This window comes from Tubulanus polymorphus, chromosome 5, assembly GCF_964204645.1.
Source record: "Tubulanus polymorphus chromosome 5, tnTubPoly1.2, whole genome shotgun sequence".
NCBI classification, from domain to species: Eukaryota; Metazoa; Nemertea; class Palaeonemertea; order Tubulaniformes; family Tubulanidae; genus Tubulanus; species Tubulanus polymorphus.
Genome location: NC_134029.1, coordinates 3,073,145 through 3,095,796, shown reverse-complemented (window position 1 = coordinate 3,095,796; position 22,652 = coordinate 3,073,145). Strand labels below are relative to the sequence as shown.

General features: G+C 38.5%; 2 protein-coding genes across 3 annotated transcripts in view; one reads left to right on the top strand and one right to left on the bottom strand.

Annotated features, from left to right (window-relative positions):
* Window positions 1-20,127, bottom strand: part of LOC141904986 (cGMP-dependent 3',5'-cyclic phosphodiesterase-like) — a 54,053-nt gene extending 33,926 nt beyond the window's left edge. The window contains exons 1-3 of one of the 2 annotated variants that reach the window (XM_074793661.1): window positions 20,116-20,127; window positions 18,684-18,882; window positions 9,997-10,086 (exon numbers count right to left, since the gene is read on the bottom strand). In XM_074793661.1, the coding sequence (XP_074649762.1) occupies window positions 9,997-10,086; window positions 18,684-18,716 (123 nt within the window). In that variant the 5' untranslated portion in view covers window positions 18,717-18,882; window positions 20,116-20,127. Of the gene's footprint in view, window positions 1-9,996; window positions 10,087-18,683; window positions 19,021-20,115 lie in introns of those variants that run through there. The other variant, XM_074793659.1, reaches the window with a different exon arrangement.
* On the top strand, window positions 19,235-22,003 carry LOC141904987 (BLOC-1-related complex subunit 8 homolog). The gene is made up of 7 exons (XM_074793662.1): window positions 19,235-19,385; window positions 19,666-19,791; window positions 20,154-20,210; window positions 20,554-20,666; window positions 21,047-21,111; window positions 21,195-21,302; window positions 21,443-22,003. Exons 2-7 carry the CDS (start codon window positions 19,743-19,745, stop codon window positions 21,666-21,668), a joined length of 618 nt encoding a protein of 205 aa, XP_074649763.1. The 5' UTR covers window positions 19,235-19,385; window positions 19,666-19,742; the 3' UTR covers window positions 21,669-22,003.
* Window positions 22,004-22,652: the final 649 nt, after the last annotated feature.

Genomic DNA, 22,652 nt, shown 5'->3' with positions numbered 1-22,652 from the left:
CATTACATGGACCTCATTGGAGTCTGAAGACTCCAGGGGCCTGTCATAGCTTAGACTTGAGACTTAGTTTTATAGCTAATCAAATAACTTACGACCAATCTTAAGATTTAAGTGCAAAAGTGGTCAACTGGTTTTAACTTGTTAGATCGGCTACAGATAAATTGAAATTGAACTGCGGTTCTGATGCCTATGTGAAGAATATAAATATTCAAATTTTTATTCAAGATTTTTTATCTAAGTATCTTACACGATAAAGCTTTAAGGCGCCGATGACAGACGTTTAATTAAAAAGCAACCTGAAACACCACAACTGTTGAGGCTTCATTACCTCATACAGATAGAAACCATCTTGACAGTCACTGCGTAATGGGCGGTACAAAAGATTAATCATCCGCAGGTTTCTCTTCATTTGAAATTTTAATCATCCGATTCAGGCAACGTTCAATTCCGTTATATCCGTCAGGGATAAAAATTCTAGTCATTTGCAAATCTAATCGCGAACTGGTGATCAAACGAGAATGGCAAGGTGACGACTTATAGCTGAAAGTCAGTCTTAAAGCTACGTCTAATGAATATATCTCTAATTAATTGAATTAGGTCTTACATCGGATACGTACTAAGTTTGTCATCAATAAATCCGATTAACTTTTATAGACAGGTTAAAAGCGCATGAACACTTCAATGACGAGTAAATTTCGAGATAAAACGTGGAATTAAAGTTTCAGACATTTCGGCGAATTTTGAATTTCTCTAATCCTGACGAGTCTTCAGTTTGACTCTTGGATTACTATTGGATTGAATAAACATTTCCTTCAGAATTGATGGTTTTATCATTTTCAGAATTTTCCATAACAATTTCTCATTTTCTGGTAATTGAATTTTGCAAGAAACTTAAGCTTTCAAATTTTTGGATTCAAGGCTATAGAAAAATAGCAGAAAAACATCTGTCGATTGAACTGTGATATTTACGCGAGTCATTTTGACAGTAAATGAATTCAACATCATAAAATAGTTAGAAAATCAGCGGCATGCACAGCGCAGCGTAAAACATAAAATAAGTCTCTGGAGAGAAGCAGAAAATTGGGGAGCCTTAATCATAGTGATACGACGACGAGCGAGTGCAGCATTGAAATGATGGTATTGATAATTACAGCGATCTCATCGATAGTAACACCTGATCAAATATCTTTCAACATACAGCTTCCTACAGTTCTTTACAGGTTTCTACCAGTTCCTTTATCTTACTACATGTTCCTGTTCTTACAGGTTCCTACAATTCTTTACAGGTTCCTTACAGGTTCCTGTTCGACATGTTCCTACAGTCTTTCCTACATGTTCCTACACGTTCCTTAATGTCCTGAAAGGGTTCCTACAAGTGCCTAAAGTCTTCTACATGTTCCTTAATGTCCCGAAAAGGTTCCTACATGTTCCTACCGTCTTCTACATGTTCCTTAATGTCCTGAAAAAGGTTCCTACATGTTCCTACAGTCTTCTACATGTTGTGACATTTTCCTACATGTTCCTACAGGATTATATATTAGACAGCAACTGAGAGGAGAGAGAGTGAAAGTGGATTATTACAGGCAGATATTTACATCACTTTCCGCGGCTTAATGTTGACAGTTGTCATGGAGGCCAAGCGTGCGAAAGCCTTGGACGACCATCGAAAACCGAAGCATGTCGACAACGTCGGTTTCGCAATAACATCTATAGCCATCACTCAGAGGAAGTACAGTCAATATGAAAAAACGAAACAGGAAACTCGGTAGAGTGCAGTTACTATTGGCTCAACGAAATTTTTCAATCGATTATGCAAAAGTGATTTGAAATCAATGCCTCGTGATAATGAATATTCCCAGCTTCCATATTAATGAATTATGTTAAATATTCATGCATTTTATTTACCTACGGAGCTGCTGTCTAGCTGATTCTCAATAATTGTTTTGACAGCACCAAATAAATAACTAAGTTGGGTTTGATTTTAGCCGCGATCACACCAGCATCATTCGCCAAATTAGGCCGGGAACAATGTTCACACATGCAAAATGAACTGTGCCTGTTTGGCCAGACCAAAAACGTCAGACAGGGCTGAGCAAAATTGTAGCATAGGTCACACAATTGCGTGTGAATTGCAACAAGCATTGTTTAGTATGAGTTAGTTAGTGGTTTACACGTAAACGTGCTTTCTTATCAGGCATGGGCCAAATTTGGTCTGATGTGCCAATTTGGTCCAGGCAAAATTGTCAATGTGTAACTTTCCATTTTGTACCCCAAAGAGCAGCTTATTGATCGCATCAAACGGTGAGAAAAGTTGACAAAAAGATCTCGAAAAATGTATAAGTAGTAAACTGTCTCAAGGCATCAGTTGTTTCTATAAACAATGTTTCAATTCAATTATAAGCGAGTTCAACATTAGAACAAATAACAAATTTGATACACACGTGAAGCGAATTTACGCAGCTTGGTAAATATGAGTTTTATTTGCACTGCAGGCAACTACTACAACTACTGGCGTCATTGCTGCTGTGTATTCTGCATTAATTGGATGTGAAAGGTATAAACAGACTGCCAGGTATAATCTAATAATCACTATTCTTACATCAGTATCAGAAAGCTTGGAGTAATCACTTGTCTACTCCAAGCAGAAAGCAAATAATTTCACTCGCGAAATACGAATCAACCTGTTGCTTACTGCTGGGCAAAAAACTTCAGCTGGTTTTACCATGGACTTTTTACTAAGAATTTTACGATATATCTATAATTGACCAAAATCTTGGAAGGTGCGCAGTGGTATTTTGTTCATTGTCATCGTTTTCAGTGGTATATGGGAAAAGTGTCTCATAACGTCTTTCCACGATTTTATTTGGTATAATAGATCATTCGACTAATTGATGTCCTCAGGTCAAAAGTCACCAAAAAGCCCTGTGATACTGGTGTTATACATTGCCTGTTAATGGATTAGCCACACACCAGCAATCCCGTCAGATGGCGCCACTTAAATATCAGATGAACGCAATCTTAAATTATTCAATGAACTTTGATATTAAAAATTGGGCAAATTTAGAGAAACTAGGATTAATCTAAAGAGTACTTCGTGGCGCATTTGTCATACAAAGAATTTGAGAAATATCTCAGTTTCGAACCACCAAAATGCATCTACGAGATATAAACGATATCATTTTTTCCTGGAAGTTTGCATTTTTCTCGCGACTTCGCGGCGCGAAACAGAATCGCGATTACGAACGATCGTTTAACTCAATAATTAGCGTAACTACATCGATTACAGCGCTGATCATGATGAATGATGAACACCAGTGACGCTGCTGCCGTCGCAGTCGTCGTATTTCTCATAATTTATCAGGATTTATGGAAGCGTCCGCGTTTTTGCGTGTTTTTCTCTCTCCCGATTCCCGGCAACGACGACGACAACTACCGCGACAAAATGGTCGCCGTGAATGTGCCAATTATCGGCTCCATTCATTTATCAGATCGCTACATCGCAAACATTTATAAAACCAAACACAAAGCAACATGTGTATGATTTAGGTGTTTGATGTTTGTTAGTCTACAGGTGTGTCCGTGCAGTAGAGTTGGAAAGAAGAGGAACAAGCATTTTGAAATAATAATAATAAATATGGCTGCAAAGCAGCGTTTAATGGTGTTTCCTGCATAGCATCATAAAACTCATAACAATATCTTTGGAGCACGTTTAAAGGGATTCCACTGATAGTTGTATTCCAATAAAAAAAAAACCCTGGTATTTATAAAGCAACAATGATTACATGAAATGCAGGTGGAATTATAAAGACATCTATTTAGGTTCTTACATATTCATCACATCTTAATTATTACTCTTTCAGCCCCCACTCCCATATCAGTTTCAGCATTGTAATAATAATCATTAACCCTTTCACTGTGATTCCCTTCTCACTTGCCAAGCTTTACGGCTACTGTCTAATTCAGCTTCCACGCCCTATGAAATTACTTAAATTAAGCATTGTTGTTAATGATCTTTCTGTAAACCCGTGTTAATGTCTCCGTTTTGAAGATGCGTAAGGCTAAGAAAAGCTAAACTAGCCAACACCCATCCTTCCCACTGCCAGTGAATACCTGATGACATTCATTATTAGATTATCCTTTATAGCTATACAACGACAAAATAATTATTTATACTGACTGTTGACATTAACTACAGACGACATTTTCTATTCATATTCTATTCCTGTTCACACGTACTAAAAATACAAGCATAATCAAGCAAGATTCCATATCCTGATCATTTCAAGAAGCATTCACATCATTGTTTCATGTTAGAAATAGTGACAATATGACTATTGTAGATGTAAGTTTGACTTTTTATTTAGCCATTGGGTTCAGACGACTTTCAGGACTGCACTGTGACCAGTTCATAACGCGTACATCACACAAACTGAAATTGTCATTGTTATTACTCATATATCGGGACTAATAAAGTTTATACTGAACCAAACCAGTAAATAAGCCTTATTGTAAATAAAGTCAGGGAAGTTAATTGGGAAAAGTGTCATATTTTAGTATTTGTTCGATTTTGCGTTTGCAATAAAGATCTGCCATATCTCAGTGAATGGTGCACAATATTCTGATCTCTCTGAAAGCACCTTCACTTCATACATACAAACCTGGTCTGCCGATGTAAATGCCATCTGAACATTTCCTATTCCAACAAAACATGACAAAAACCCATTTACTTCCCACCGTTCCCAGCATTTAATGACTTGTTTAATGGTTTGCACTGCCTTCGGTTTAATAGCTGAATTCAGATAAAATTCTAATCAATCGACATTAACCCTTCACTGGCTTTTATCAAACAAATGAATAAAATGTCACAATTGATTTAATTGAAATTTATTTCCTTCAGCCGTCGTTAATTTAACGATGTTTACCAAAAACTGTGACCTCCGCTGAGACCGAAATCAAACATGAATAACTGTTAAATTGCTGGCTAACACTAACTGGGAATATCGTTCAATCTTTATTTAATCACATAAAACCCAAGGACTCAGTATGACCTTGTAGTCAAACTACCAGTACCAAGTTTAACCCATAACCATGTAACCATTTTAGGGACCAGATGTAAGTGGTTGAAAATGGTCTTATTTGAGTAAATGAAACAGAATGAGTGCATTATGAACATTCAGGAAGTTGGGTAGATCCTCAAACTCAACTGAACACAATGAAGCTCCTCAACTCTGCCTTGAGCACAATGAAGCTCCCCAAACTCTGCATTGAGCACAATGAAGATCCTCAAACTCTGCATTGAGCGCGATGAAGATCCTCAAACTCTGCATTGAGCTCGATGAAGATCCTCAAACTCTGCATTGAGCGTGATGAAGCTCCTCAAGCTCTACAGTGAACACAAGAAAGCTTTTCAAACTCTACATCAAGCTTCTCAAACTCTACATAGAGCATAAGGAAGCTTCTCGAACTCGACATTTAGCTCAAGGTAGCTTCTCAAAGTCTACATTTAGCTGAAGCTCCTCAAACCATGATCAAACTAACGCAGAATACTCAGTTAAAAGCTGATTACATTATCAACGGTTATGCATTCACAATCTACTGCACTAATCAACAAGGCAAAGAAAAAACGCTTAGAAAACACTTGTGAGACTCTTACGAACAATCGACTGACAAAGAGCTTCAAACGGAAAGACTTTTACAAGGTTTCAGTAAATCAATCGCTCTAAAGATACCATATAATACTCAACAAGTCGAACAGCGCATGAAAACAGTGAATAGTGATGTAATCAGAGAATTATTGTGAGCTGAATGTTAAATCAGTATCACAGTCAGAGGCCATTGATTCATCAGTTTCATTGCACTTTCATCTAAATCAGAAAAAAAATCTAACAACATGGCTACGCTATCAAAGACTGGAATGAAGTTATTTTAGGATTTCAACTGAAATCAGACCTCGTTAGCCCTAGAGTGACTCTCTATCAATAGAGTTGGCAGGCTGCCGCAGAAATGTGAAACAAACTGGAAATATATTTTCAGCCAGTGATCGATAAAATCTAGGCCAACTAAATTCATTAATATCAGGTAGGATAAAGGAGGGAACTTCGACGGCGGTAAGATTGATTATACCATTTACTCATCACGATCACTTCATTAGCAGATGCAATTCTTCATCATGTTGTCCACATTAGGTTCATTGTCACTGATCAAGTGTTGCCTAAATTACAGCAACAACATCAGCAGTGTTTGTAGTTTAATGGCGGTTTGAGGGATCGGCTGTGGGGGTAGTCATCCAGACATAATGACAACAAGCGATAAGATCAATTTGTGATAAGCAAGATTTCTGTAAAATAAACATGCAAGTTTTATACACTTATTTTTATCACTTATATCAGGAAAGTTTCTCGATCACAATGACGTCAATCTGTCTCGGATAGCAAATTAATTGAATCGATGTCATTTGACGTTCAAATTCCTGCATTCTAAAGGCAGGTTTCGATTGAAAATATACTCGTTTAGGAATATCAAATTCTTCAATCTGGTTAACAGACTCTGATTCTGGAATAGGAAGAGCGTATTCTGGTCGAAATGAACGCGCCCGAAGAGAATTCCAGAATCGATAGACACCAATCAAAACCTGCTTTATAGAGTCACAGTCATTCAGACCAGCTCAAACGGTATTTTTTTGTGCGCGTTGATAGTGCGAGATCCCCGGCGTGCGCTAAATGAAATTCAGTTTGAATAGCATCGCGCTGTCAGCTTCAGAAATTCATTTTAAGTTAATGTTCAGGAAATTGAAAATTTTAAATCGAATGCAATTTCATTTAAGTAGCTTCCTCAGATTGAGATTAAAGGCACGTAAATCAATCTGAGGTGCTCATCGAATAAACAGACATTCAGATTTTTGTATAGAATATTGAGTATGAATTACAATTGATTGGTTTGAGGTCTCTCTCTCCCTCTCTCCCTCTCTCTCTCTATAAAGAATACACCAAGTATTGGTCTCAACCAGGCCTCGAGTCTCTATATACACCCAGGCCACGATCTCTCTACAGCATACACCAGGTCTCGGTCTTAACCAGGTCTAGGCCTCACTTACCCAGAGTCGCTAAAGATCAGTCATTCCCGGATATAAAGAGTTAAGGAAAAAATCTAAAATTTTGAGTGGACTCCTTTTGCATTTTCAGTTACGAGGGAGTTTTTAAGGAATCAAGGAGTTGTAGGGACCCTGTTACATGAAACCCCTATAGTTGAGTGTCATCTGATGAAAGTGGTAATAAACGCTACATGTTAACAGAAGGGGGTTAAATGAACAGAAATCTATCATTGATATTCATGTTTAAGAGGAAGGAAACTGGGCGACTGGAAATCCCTGCGTCAACCAATAATTAATAATATCATCAATGATTATAAATAGAAATGTTCTACAGGTTTCGGCAATAAATAGTGCAAATAGTTGACACGAGATGAATTGATAAATGCTGTATTCGATGAATATCAGGCGTGTGTCGTCATCAGTTTAATGGTGGCCGGCTCAATTTCCGTAATCTAAAGCCATCTGATGGAATTCAGTTATACTTCAGTGACAGTCGAAATGAATACTTTAGCCGATGTCTGTCATCGGGCTGTAAGGACAATTTAATCAGCCGTACGAGGTCCGCGGCTCTTCAGAGCTGCCATAACCAGCCAATTACTGTAGATATATTCGCAGCGGATATCGACAATGAAGACTGGATGATTGAGAGTTGATATCTGCTGCAAATCAGATAAATGATGCCTAACGGAAGGCAAAACATCGACAGTTAACGGATCGATTGTGTTAAAGATACGTCAGTTATCAATAGTAAACCCAGCTCCACGGTTAGAGTTATGATCAGTTCATTTTCGAAATGATCAACTCTTTAGAATCCAGTGTTTAACCTGGAACTGGATCATGGACTCGGCATAATCTTAAATCATTAAGACTAGTCTTAAGGAGTTAGATGGGGCTATAGAAATAATATGTCAGACTGGTCTTGTCTCTTAATGCCTCGACTGTGCAACTCTGGAGCCAAAACTACGCATTAAACACCGAGGCTATAAACGAAAGTTTGCAGAGCTAATGTTCTGGAAATTTGTTTTCATAACTCGCAATTAACATTCAAGTCTTCCTCGTGAATATGTTATGTTAAGGGTAGGAACCTCAGGTGCACAAGCGAAAACGAGGGATCTGATCAAACAGAGTCTTATGAGTATAGTATGAGTTTACTACTGTTTAAACTATACTAACAACAGTAAGCATGCAGTTCACAGGTCTATATGTATTTGTACATATTTGTGTACATTGGTTTCGGTCAACAAACTTCAAATTGACCATTGCATTTAATGATATATTGTTTAAGGTTTGTCAGCCGTATGAAAATGCCCAGATATTTTACTATAGAATTTTATATCACCAGTACTTTTAAACTGGTTGGAAAAGTGCAGCGTTAAGAGCTACCTAACAATCCAAACATGTGAGAAATAGAACTATATCAGTAGTTCATCATTATTTCAATGATTTTCTATACTTCAGCGTGACCACAATCCATCCATTTCCAAATTCTGTTTTCCAGAATCGTGGTCACCATTCCGTAGAAGCCACTATGTGAGGAGACGTAGGCTAAGAGCCATGTCAAATTCAACAGAAGAGTACTGCAAAGGTGAAATATGAGCTTTCGCTACTAATGCACAGTAGCTTCATCAGGGAAATGATCATCATTAACTGATGAAGCTACGATGCATTAGTAGCGAAAGCTTGTATATTTTTTTGTTAAAATCAAGTTCACTTCACAGTAGTATTAATCTTCACATTTACCGAGCAGAAATCTATGAAATCATCATTGATAATTTTCGGTCTCCGATTCACAAGAAAAGGTCTCGACACGTTTTACGAAGTGTTCATTCGATCACGGGTTTCATCATCGCAGCGCGCGCAGATAGTTTTAATTAAATTCGCTTCTTCATTTCAATAATTAAATACATCACGCCCGGTGAACATGTCGTAATCGCACCCGCGTTACCGGGATTCCGTAGCTAGCTCAGATATAGATAGATAACCTACAATATCGACCAATTAAATTCATCGCGTCTGTTCATCGTGAAACGTGAAGTCTTACGACTCGCCGAAATCATGCGTAAATTTTCAGAAGCGCTACGATAACTATCTCTCGACTGATAACTGATCAATTCCCTTCCCCCCTCCCCAGTCTCTCCCCAACATTCTCTCTCAATTAGTGTTTAATCAGATGATAATTTTTTATCAATATCTTCCGGGCATATTTTCGAGTCTCGCCATGCTCTTTACGCGCGGTAAATACCGGTTTCTTAACAACCGAAGAAGCAGCGCATGAAAACGATTTGAATAAATTCAGCGGCAAATTATCCTCAAAACGAAGATAAGTGCACAGTCAGTCAGAATCCTTGTAACGTTCAGTGCGCTAACGGTCGTAGATTCTGGTTGGTATAAAACTGTTAATCATCATATAAACTGTACTAAAAATCATGTACATAATTGATAATGATTCTCAGTAATTATTCACGCTGAAAATGCTCATGTAAATTGCATTCACTTGACACAAATATATACAAGAATAGGGCTAAAAAATGATACCTTGTTTCTCCTAATCGACTCGGTCATTTTGTAAACTTTTTGCGAGAAAATTTGTAATCAAATTTGCAAAAAGTACAGGGTAGATAAGCGGCCGGCCTTTATATATGCTTTTAAGCAGAGCAGAAATAAGGTATCAATTTTCTTAGCCTAATACTTTCTCTTGTATATATACATATATACATGTATCCACTCAGCATGGTTCAAATCAATCACTGAGACCAGCGATTAAATACATCATTTCTAGATTTACGAGTAGCGGACGGAATGAATATAAAGTTCAAGCGTCACTAGGGTACCGACTGGAGAATGATGACACATTTTAAGCCGCTATTATCCGGGCTAAGATGATATGAAATAATCAGTGTACTCACCACTTCAGGCAACGCGAGCTTTATTGCATCCTTGATGGCCGATCTCAGTTCATCGAGCGTCACCACTCCGCTCAGACGTAAAATCGCGTCCTGAAACACATTCAAAAATTCCCACATAGTTAATGATAATATTCACGATTCGTCGGGATTCGATTTCAAAACAGTCAATGACACGACGCGCATCCGCACAAAAACAAGCGCCGTATTTATCAAGTCTTTACGGTCGAAACGAGGAAGGATTTCTGACTTGTAGCTCGCGTGTAGGGATTGCGGTACGAGGATAAGTCACACGAATGGAACACGCCGATGTGTGCGGCGATGTACCGAGTCTCTTATTACTGACTATTTCTATCCCGTCCTGCGCCCCGAGGCAACATCATCATCGAATACACACGCGCCGAGTCGCCGCCGAAATCGGCGTTGATCAGATCGTCAAGACGGCAATATCCATTCTCCAGAATTCCCGAGAGTCGTCGCGATTCGCGTGCCGATCTCGAGTGTAGTTTCCGCGGAGAATATTTAACGTCAAAACGCGTGCGGCACCAGGTATCGATAATAAACCGTTGACGATCAACTCGCAGCAGCAGCAGCAGCGCGGATGAGAGAGAGACTAACTGATCTGATTGTTACGACAACCGGGAGCAGCTTAAACAACGATAGGCGGGGGTACACGACGCCGAGGACGCGACTTCCAATCAGCCGCTGAGCGTTCGCTACTGCTGTCGTCTGCTTCAGCTCCAAACTACAACTGTGACTGCATCGTAACCTCGCAGTACGAACCGACGAACGAACGCAGTGAGATCAATACTGTCCCTACAGCACCCGCCGAGACTGACACAGTTATATACACTACCGATTAATACGATCTGCGTTGAGTTCGGATTCGTATCCCGGGCTCCGATACCCGAGACCCGCGCGCGCCCCGTCAACGATTGATTCGTTCGGCAAAAACGAAACAAAGTCGCCTCATCGTCGGCGGTGACCGCGTTCGAGTGACAGCTGCGTTTAATGAATTCGTTCATAAACCAGCCCACAACGATTACTTCGAATCGGAATATTACTCGCAGCGACGCTTCCCAATAACCGCACTTAACTTAAAACCGCTGCCTACCATATATCCATCAACAACAGATATGATTTAGATGTGTATCCTAATGGAAGCTGGTTTGTCGTAGGGCCACCGCCACCGCTGCTGCTGCTGTTTATAGTTAAATGTATTCGATTTATATGAACATCATTCGCTGACCGGCAAATTGAAAATGACCAGACAAACATATACCATATATGAATATCGCAATGCGCAATTAAAGCGTCAGTCGTATGATTCCTTTCATATCGTAATTAATCTTGTAGCAGCGCTGGCATAATAAATTCCACTGTAAATAAATCCATTTGGGCAGGGGGGTAGGAACTAGGCTGGAAACTTTGATTTCTACGGGGGGGGGGGGGGGACAATCGTCGTAATATCCGGTGCCAGTTATGGGGAAATATTTGCACTTTGAAAACGATCTAAGTAAATAAACATATCGCAAGAGTTGGTTTGATTAACGGAGCGTCGGACAATTGTAAATTTTAAACGCGTCGTTATTAAGTAGTTAAATATGCTTAGAAAGGAATTCTTTATTGAGATAATTTGTTAATGGACGCGTTAGACGAGAGAATCGAAGGATTTTAGGCACCCCCGCCCTCTTCGTGGATAAATGTGATCGATCTTTAATTTGCGCTTGCACCTGCTAGAAACAAATGTCGACGACGAAATTGATTTTAAAATCGATTGTTGATATATCGTATCGTATTTCTTACTGTAGGGCAATGGATGATGCACTGAAGTTAAGTCAATGCTGAATAATTAGGAGACATCAATGATATTAGAATCGTAGTGTCAACTATAATCACACTACCGGTCTATAAACCTCACACATACCAAATTAAGCTTACACTGAAATTTGAAAGGTGTTTCGACGTGATGCTTTCACTGATATCACGTCTCAATGCGTGGAATTATATTCTTCTAGAGTTACAAGCAGTGAAACTTTGATTTAGTTTGGGCTGAACATGGAGGCTTCAAGTCAAATGATTAGAGAGGATGTGATACTGGGTCATACTGTGCCTCAGATACTTGATCATACTGAGCCTCAGATACTGGGTCATACTGAGCCTCAGATACTGGGTCATACTGTGCCTCAGATACTGGGTCATGCTGTGCCTCAGATACTGGGTCATACTGTGCCTCAGATACTGGATCATACTGAGCCTCAGATACTGGATCATACTGAGCCTCAGATACTGGGTCATACTGAGCCTCAGATACTGTGCCTCAGATACTGGGTCATACTGTGCCTCAGATACTGGGTCATGATGTGCCTCAGATACTGGGTCATACTGTGCCTCAGACACTGGGTCATACTGTGCCTCAGATACTGGGTCATACTGTGCCTCAGATACTGGGTCATACTGTGCCTCAGATACTGGGTCATACTGTGCCTCAGATACTGGGTCATACTGTGCCTCAGATACTGGGTCATACTGTGCCTCAGATACTGGGTCATACTGTGCCTCAGATACTGGGTCATACTGAGCCTCAGATACTGGGTCATACTGTGCCTCAGATACTGGGTCATACTGTGCCTCAGATACTGGGTCATACTGTGCCTCAGATACTTGATCATAATGTGCCTCAGATACTGGGTCATACTGAGCCTCAGATACTGGGTCATAATGTGCCTCAGATACTGGGTCATACTGAGCCTCAGATACTGGGTCATACTGTGCCTCAGATACTGTGCTCCACAGAAACTGTGCCTCAGATACTGGGTCATACTGTGCCTCAGATACTGGGTCATACTGTGCCTCAGATACTGGGTCATACTGTGCCTCGGATACTGGGTCATACTGAGCCTCAGATACTGGGTCATACTGTGCCTCAGATACTGTGCTCCACAGAAACTGTGCCTCAGATACTGGGTCATACTGAGCCTCAGATACTGGGTCATACTGTGCCTCAGATACTTGGTCATACTGTGCCTCAGATACTGGGTCATACTGTGCCTCAGATACTGTGCTCCACAGAAACTGTGCCTCAGATACTGGGTCATACTGTGCCTCAGATACTGGGTCATACTGTGCCTCAGATACTGGGTCATACTGTGCCTCGGATACTGGGTCATACTGAGCCTCAGATACTGGTTCATACTGTGCCTCAGATACTGTGCTCCACAGAAACTGTGCCTCAGATACTGGGTCATACTGAGCCTCAGATACTGGGTCATACTGTGCCTCAGATACTTGGTCATACTGTGCCTCAGATACTGGGTCATACTGTGCCTCAGATACTGTGCTCCACAGAAACTGTGCCTCAGATACTGGGTCATACTGTGCCTCAGATACTGGGTCATACTGAGCCTCAGATACTGGTTCATACTGTGCCTCAGATACTGTGCTCCACAGAAACTGTGCCTCAGATACTGGGTCATACTGTGCCTCAGATACTGGGTCATACTGTGCCTCAGATACTGGGTCATACTGTGCCTCAGATACTGGGTCATACTGTGCCTCAGATACTGGGTCATACTGTGCCTCGGATACTGGGTCATACTGTGCCTCAGATACTGTGCCTCAGATACCGTGCCTCATCAGTGACTGCTCCACAGAAACTGTGCCTCAGATACTCTACTCCTCTGCACCGTAGAGATTGTGCCTCAGACACCGGAATGAATGAAAGTGTTTGATGAGAGTAAATCCTTTTTATAGTAAATACCGCAGATTGTTAGACATCGAGTCAAATCCTCCATTGACAAGGTCTCGCGACGAACTGTCGTTATAGACATGATGTATTCACGTTTTCAAACAATTCATAATTGCCTGGATGAAAAATTAAGCCCAGCACAGTTTGCTGATATGATGGAATACTTCCCGGACATTTCCCGGGCCATCAGTGATTATCATTCAAAAATCTACACTACACCAGAGATTCTCAGACTTGGTAAAATGAGAGCAGATCACATACGAGTTTTATGGACATCATTAATCGATGTTCAGGTTTATATATTGTTCTTGGAAATTGAATAAGAAAAACTCATGCTTTAACCAGCTGCTAACATCGACTAGATACGTGACCAATAAAAACTTAAAAACTATCTTCAATATTTACAATACATAAATAATAATGAATAGAGATTATTAAATATAGCAACAAAAAAGCTTCGTTCACTTTAAAAATGTTGTTCTTCTAATGCCCAATGCATACGACACAGGGAAACATGGACACACAGAAACAAGAAATCAGACATGTTAGATGTCGGAAACATTGTTTCATGGAACCATGTTTTCTCATTAACCTACATGATACGAGGGAGAGGGGCAGTTACAATCTATATTAAACCTCACGCTCTTCTATCAAAATTACCTCACAGATTTTTCAACGTGAATAACATATAAAATTCATTAAAGGGCAGGAAGGATATCTCGTGACAAATTACAAATTAATGGCGGCAGTTTGAATGAAATGAATCAAGTCATGAATTAAATAAACCTGCTGGGTTTTGCGTTGTGAATCCCCCGAGTGACTGTCATACCGATTGTAAACATGGCAATTACCACGCTGAAAATATTATCTGCATTCTCGAATTTAATCAAGTCAAATTTGTTAATACGACAGCTTGAGAATCCCGGGGGTAATCAACTTTACCATATACCATACACAGTTATTCCTGAAGTTGGAAAAAACATTGATTTCAGAATCTCTCAGTTTCGATGCCATTTCATCTATGTATTTTTGATATGTATAAACAGTGTAAGGACATCAGATATTGATTTTTTTGTATACAAAAAACCAGACCCGAGTGACCGAACTGGTGGTCAGTTTCTCATGTATCAGATTCATTACAACATCAGGGAAATCTCTATAAAACTCAACCCTACGTGATATATATATATATATATATATAATACATGGATAAGAAATATCTGCCAATAAGCAGTCAATAGTGTGTAACCCCTAGACAGTAATCCATCACTGTTCATTCGGCATTCAAGCCAGACTGATTGTTCGAGACATTCATCAGATTCAGCGGCCGGCCGGCGTCTTATTTTTGGTTAATATGATGAGGGGCAGTGTTACTGCGTCGAGTAGGAATAAGAGAGACTCGACGAGTTTAAGTCATTAGTAGAAACGGCTAGCAGCAATATAATACAAGTGTCAATACACCTGTGTAATTCACCCAAAATACAATATCACCATAAATAACGCATAAGATCATTTTTTCGCGATAAAAGAATTTCATGCACCTCATAAACATTCGATGATATAGAAAATGGGATTTTTAGATTTTTTTGAATACTTCAACGGTGAGTTAAAGATCAGAAACAACATTAAAACCACAGAAAACAGACATCATTTTATCCAGAGGCTGCAAGGATTAGTTATGCCATGGACATATAAACGAGATATCATAGTTTAGGCCTATAGCCTACATCCGCAGTTAGATCTAGAATAGCTATATTTTGGGGCGCACAGTCGATGAAATGGACCAAACACTCAAGAAACCTGCAACCAATCCAGATCGATATCATATTGAACAATTACTCTAAAACAAAGAGCCCATGGTTTGACTTCAGAAGTAGAGTTAAAATTTGTTCATTCCAGGGCCCAGTTCCACAGTTGTGACTCAAGATTTGACTCTGAGTTAAAACATTGAAAATGAACTAATCTTAACTGAGAGTTAACTCTAGCTCAGAACTGTGGAACTGGATCCAGATGTTTTAACTCTTTAAGTCAAACTTAAACTTGCATAACTATGCCATAGCCTATGGAACTGGGCCAGTTACACAGGCACGGCTTGACCAGTCTAAGACCACCTTAGCCTTATAGCCAACCTGACAACTTTAAAAGACCAGTCTAAACACAGTTAAGACCACATATGGACTTGAGTTGCGACTGTGTAACTGAGCCCAGGCAATGTCTTAGACTACCTATGATAGGAAAGTAAAGTAGATTGCTATTAGGGGAGCGGATATACAGCTGACTCGATACAGCATTTCAAAGAAATATCGGAAATAATTCTCAAGTAATGGCTGCCATTGATCATCGGTAAAAGGCCGAAATCAGATTTTGACAAAAATCTATAATCGCGCTTTGAAAGATTGATCGCGTTGTTCAGGTTTAAATTGCCGGCAAGAGAAGAAAGATTTGAGTCCGGTTTTAACGTACAATGAACAACTTCTCAATGATAAATGATTAAATGAAAATTATCTTTCAATAAATCAAACCATATCGGTTTATCATTTGACTGCGTGAATTTGATATCAAAAGTTTTTGTGGAAGATTTCATTCTCAACGGAGCAGAATTCGACTACCACTAATAGTGCTTTAATTCAAGGGCAAATAGAACCTATAACAATCGAGTTGAATACTAGATATATATACACAGCATACTATAGGCACGTAACGAACTAATGCACGAACCGGCTAATAAATCAACAATTTCTACATTTCACATGAAGAGTCAATATGCATTACAAGAAAAACAGTTATACTCCATAACACAACCAATACTGAAAATATGCTACTACAAAGGCACAAGCTTCTGGTATAGGCACAAGTGACATGGGGGATGCATCTGAGACATTATCTGTGTAATGCGACATGGAACCCGTTCGAACTCTGCCTCCTTTTTGAAGCGAACTGTTTTTCAAATAAATACTAATCGGCACCCTCTCTAGTGAACACAATTAATCATAGAATATTTCCGTAGACCCCTACCACTAGAATGAAAGCCCCCAAAAAACATACTGGGCTCAATCGATATTTGTACTAGATAATTGAACACAGCTTGTGTCATTAATAATCACGTTAAACAGACCTCAAACTGAGCAATTCATCAAAAACTAACTGTATATTCAATACATATACATTTCAATGTAAGGTTATCTGATAGGTTAAAGGTTAAAACCGTAAGATAAAATCTTTGAATAAATGTTTTTTTTTTCGATGGATGAGATACTCAGTTTAAAACACAAGATAACCTCAATGAAACGATGTCCGTGTTGTGAAAAAATCCCACGCTCAGATAGAAAATCAAGTTCAAAAAGGTTTCCTTTTAGAAGATGACTGACCGTGCAATCAACACGTTTTATAGAATATCAACTTGGCCTACAGGAAACTTTTTCTAACCAATAGCTGATGATATAAGTTTATTCTGACAGTTTCGAAGTCATCATTAAACTTCATCATCAGAGATCATCATCGGTCTGGACCGGTCATCTTTTTAAACTTGTATCTCTTTGCGAGTACGGGATTTCTTTTCTATATCAAAACGCTAGAAGTAAAGACAAGCGCGATGATGTCGACGCATTTCTTTTATCAACAATGCAAAGAAAAATCTGAATACGCAAATCCGGTTGGAATGATAGGATTTTAAGTCGAGCAACTGGCAATCAAAAGATGATTTATTTTTCAGTTGGTTGAGACTGGTGGTTGTGCGAGGCGATGCGATGCGCGCTGGTATAAACTGCGTTATTTCGCCGCTACGATTACGGGTATATTAGCAATGCAAATAGAAAATTTGCCGCCAGAATTTATGCGTACAGTCTACCATAAAATCGTTTAAAACGCTTCGACAAAAACATCCATCAAGGGAAGTGTTGCAATAAATCCAGATTTAAACTGATACGCATCGACAGCGTGTAAGCGACATCCAGTGGCAATGGTTGAAACAAAGATGAAAACAGTGAATTCGAAATAAACTATGTCCTAATTTAGTTTCCAAAATCAAGTTAATGTCTATTTAACTTTTTCCTATAGTGGGCTTTTTTACAAACTCTCTATAATTGTTTGGGGCAATTTTTCTCTTTAGATGGAAAGAGATTTTGAAACAATCATTTGATGAGAATATGGGGTCCATTGAATTACTGAATTTTTGCAAGGAATAGAGTGCATTAATATTTGTCATAGGGCCTATAGATACTTTTGATATTAAATCATCGTTCTGAATTAATAATCTTATCATATTTGAAATCCTAAATGTTCTAAGTTTTCCCCAAAATAAGCCTTTCTTAGAAAAATAAACTACCATTGAAAATTCCTGACAATATCCTTTGGGTATTGTCAGTGAATGGAGCATTTGACGACCAGTCTGCAGTCATGCCACAGTTGACTGGTCACCACAGCTAACTGGGCTCAAACAAGACAAACTTTCATATCAGTCTCTCAGCACAACTCCTATGGATTAGCACACAGGATTTTCATGCTGGAGTTCCCAGATTAAACTCTTCCTTATGGCTACAAGGATGCAGCCGCAAATGTTAGGTTTGGAGCTGCATTGACCCTTTACTCATTTTCATGTTCTAATTTCACAATTTTAGTTGAAAATCTTGTTTTCAGAATAAAGAACTGCCATTCTGAGTAAAGTGGAAATTATGCTTATGGGCAATCATGGATAACATGGGCGCCTAGTAGGCCTATAGGCTTAATTGAATATCTAAAAAAATAGTTGAATCTAGGCCTTAGAACCAAAATTGGATTTACATACAAATAAAATCCACTGTAAAAACTCTAGATATGAAAGATGCAATAAATGCAATTTGACATTTCAGTTTCTAAATAGGCCTCCTCAAGGAACCAACATCTGATGGATGGACGATGATGAGAATGTGAAAAAAAACATTTCTTTCTTTCTTTCGATTTATACCTGAATTCTTTCTTCGGCAGCTAAATCGTTCATTTTGCTCAGACAGCTCGTAGTTGTAAGCGATGTAAAGCCGGTACAGTTAGAATATTCCTCAGGCTCTGTTAAAGTCCATACACCAACGAGGCTCGTTTCAGTTTTATTACTACTACAACAGTACTGGTACTGGTGGTTGTCGCTATTCTCACTTGTTTTCTTCCTTCTGTGAAAATGATGATATGCTGCTGATATTACTGTCAGACTGAACACAATTACCATAGTTTTACAGATAAATATTCAGTAACAACATTTAAACGCGGTCCTAAGACGGTTACTACTAAAAACACGGGCCAAGACATGATCAGCGCTACATTGTTCTGTAGACTGCGAAGATTAGACGTTGCTGGAATCTCAGACAAGAAACTATCAAACTTTGATACCGGATATATCAATACGGTTATCTGTTCATTGGATGAAACTTTTTGAGTTATAGGAACCGTTTTTGGATGAATAAATGAATGATGCTTTATCGAAATAGCATTAATTTCACAGGTCAATGCTCAATGCGAGCCGGTTTTCCCGACCGATCGATTGCCACAGTGTAGAGAAGAAACTTGACGTAAACCCGGAAGTAAATTAATTAGTTAACGATAAACGTCTTAACTTAAACGTTTTTGCCGTTTAAACAACGGTTTTCCAACTGTCCGTGCGTCGGACACTCTGGAGGTGAAGATTTCTTATTATTTTTGTGTATCGTTTTTCAATGAAATGGCGACAAATCTTCACTAGAATATACAATCAATGACAAAATCAAATCAAATCTTTATTGATCTATTCGTTAATATCTATGTTAAGCTCAGGTCTGTGTTGCGTTAGTTTATAAATAGTAAACTGTAATAAGTTAAACCCCTAAAGATTGATTATGATATAAATGGATGATTGAATTTTGCTTTCTGTAGTTAGATATGCTCGATATTTCAATGTGTTTTATCACCTTTTGTTACAGGGTTGTTGTGTGTGAACTTTGATCTATCAGCTTCAGCAAGAGGTGATGATATCACCGACGATAGTTGATATAGTGTGATGGAAAATGGTTTATATTATATATTGAACGTTAAAAGCACAATGCCAGGTAGGCCTACCACAACCAGGTGGCTCGATGTTAAATTCATATTGCTAAATTCATTTTTGGGGATATTTAGCTCAATTTTTGGAGTACGTACCTCAAATTGTTCTGTGGATCTAATTGGTCTATATTCGTCTAATGGATATAGAAATGATGGTGTATACAAACTGCACAATTTCGCTTGTTAAGACCAATTTGAGGTATCTGTACTAAAAATTTAACGGAAATATCCCCAAAAACACGTTACAGACATTGAACAGACTATGAAATGAATTATAGAAAGGAGTTAACCAGAAAATATATACAGCTCGATGATCTATTTTATCATACCTATACTTTAATAGTAATAGATCCATTCAAATTTGTAGGTTCTCAGCTTTTCTCAGAGAATTCCAATCCTGATCTTGATCACAAAGTTCGAAAAGGTAAGAGGCAAAGAAGAAGGCTTCATAGTATCCATTCATCAGAGAGAGAGAAAGAGAGAGAGAGAGCTAGAGAGAGAGCTCACAGCTCCCTATACTGCTAGACCACACGCAATGATTTATTTCATTATCACAATAAGCACACACGTATATAGTCTTATTTGACTTCCTTGTTGCCTATTATGCACAAACACAGTATATCCATTGCTATTTTAAGATTTAACCAGACAATTTGATTTTATTAAACTGTTCAAGTATTATCTAATGGATAAATCGAGATTAGATGATCGTGAAAATTACCCCGTAGTTCGAGGTAATGAGGCTACATTAATGCGTATATTTTCAGCTACTGAGAAATTTTCCGACAGCCTTCACATTGTCGCGAATGAACCATCGGTAGCTTTCTACAGGATACAGGAACATATTCGTAAATCTCTGCCACAACTCGTTGATGAGAGGGTAAGTCAGCGATCGCACAAGTATATTTTGGACTCTGATCAAATTTGGCTAGATTTTAGCACAGATCAAATTATTATTGTTAACATTTTCCTCTGATATCAGCATTATGTTTTAGAAATTCAGTCAAAATCGGGACACAAGTTCAACTGTTGCTCATTTTGTCGAATTATTGTCAATTCGTTGCAGTAGACTGAGAATATTCCGAGGGCAACACCGGCAGACGCACTGTCCCCTGCAGTACAATATCAATTACTTGCACTAAGAAATGAGCTCCGTTTCATTTACTTTGTGACAAAAAACATTAAGAATAGTTTACAAAATTAATGTGACAGTAAAATTGTATGATTTCCACTTATGTGGTTGTCTATCTAATTTTGCAGCATGAAATTGAAGATTTACATCAGTCTGTACAAGGAAGTTGTTTTGATATGGAGTATGCAATAGGGTAGGTTTTACCACAAGCAATATACGTAGATGAAGTGGGTTTAAATGCGATGTGAATTAATGAACAAATTCAATTTGTTTCAGGGCTGTGAAAGGCATGCATAATAGTTCTGTCCACTTTCAAAATATACAGGATCTATTGAAAAATTCGATGTTCATGAAGCAACAAATTGAATATGAAAATTCTAGAAAGTATGTATCAATTAAAAACATAATAAGAAATTTTGTCCAGACTTTCTGGCTGGTACATTCGAATTTTGAAGGGGAGGACCAGTCCAACTCCCTAAATTTGCCGTTGCGTAGAAAATGTAGTTTTTTATTGCATTTTGTAGGAATCAAGAAACTTCGAAGCCGAGTATGTATCGTAAATTATCGCGACATCACACATTAGACGTTCCAGTCGGGATCAATGATTGCGATCACCTCGAAGAATCGTTACACCACGAGAGACCGGTGTCAGCATTCATACCAACCTCTAGTCGACTCTCTGTGCTGCCCGAACAACGACCTCGTTCATCTAGTCTCGATAAAGATCATAAATCAATGAAACGAAAATGAGAGAATCGAACAAAATGATTATCAATTGTGAGAAATGTTAAATATTTGTTGTTAGTTTTTGCTTGTGTGTAGAATTTGTAAAAATGAATCGATCGAGATCAAACTCAGATTGTAATTTAATGTATACGTTGATCTAATTCTTCAGTTGACTAATGACAACTAAAATGGTACATAAGTGATGTTTGTACAATTACATCAGTAAAACTCGGATAAATTGTGTCCATATTGTAGGCATAGCGATGTTAAAAAACTTTGTGGTGTAAACCGTGTTAAACACAACATTTTACTGTATATTGGATGGTTAGTATGTATATAAACATTGTAGTGCCGAAAAGCGAATAATAAAATTAAAAACATTTTAAATAATGTCCTGTGTGTGTGTCTTCCATTGACTCAATATTCTGAGAGCATCTATAGAACTCGCCAATGCACTTTTTCTTTAAAAAAAGTCAGAAAATAGTCGAGAGAATTTTGTAAAAAAGAAAAGATCAGTGAAAAGTACGGGGAATTTGTTGAGATTGCTAGATCATGTGTAAAATCAAACAAGTTTCCATCTATGGTACATCTCTTGTATTTGATGGGATTCTTAGCAGATCTAGTCTGGGAAAACAATGTGCTTGTTGGGAATAGTCGGGGGGGAAAAGCAAGTCAAATAAAAGTGGCCACCCTGCCTGCGCACCCTAAGCCTAAGCCACACATACGAGGAAGCCAAGATCATAATTGTTACAACAATTGCCTAAGATTCCTGGTGAAAATTTAAGAAAATACAATATCTACCGGTACATTAAACTTGTATCATTAGAATTATTTATTTTCATCATCTTTTATCCATTGAACAGTTGTTCCAATTCACATGAATTATACCGTATTATTGCCATTATGGTAAACATCTGACTTATTTACCACTCCAGCCCATTTGTTTAGTGAACCAGGAAGGAAAGTTATCACAAGTGAAGACTGGACACCTTCCATAGGCTGAAATAA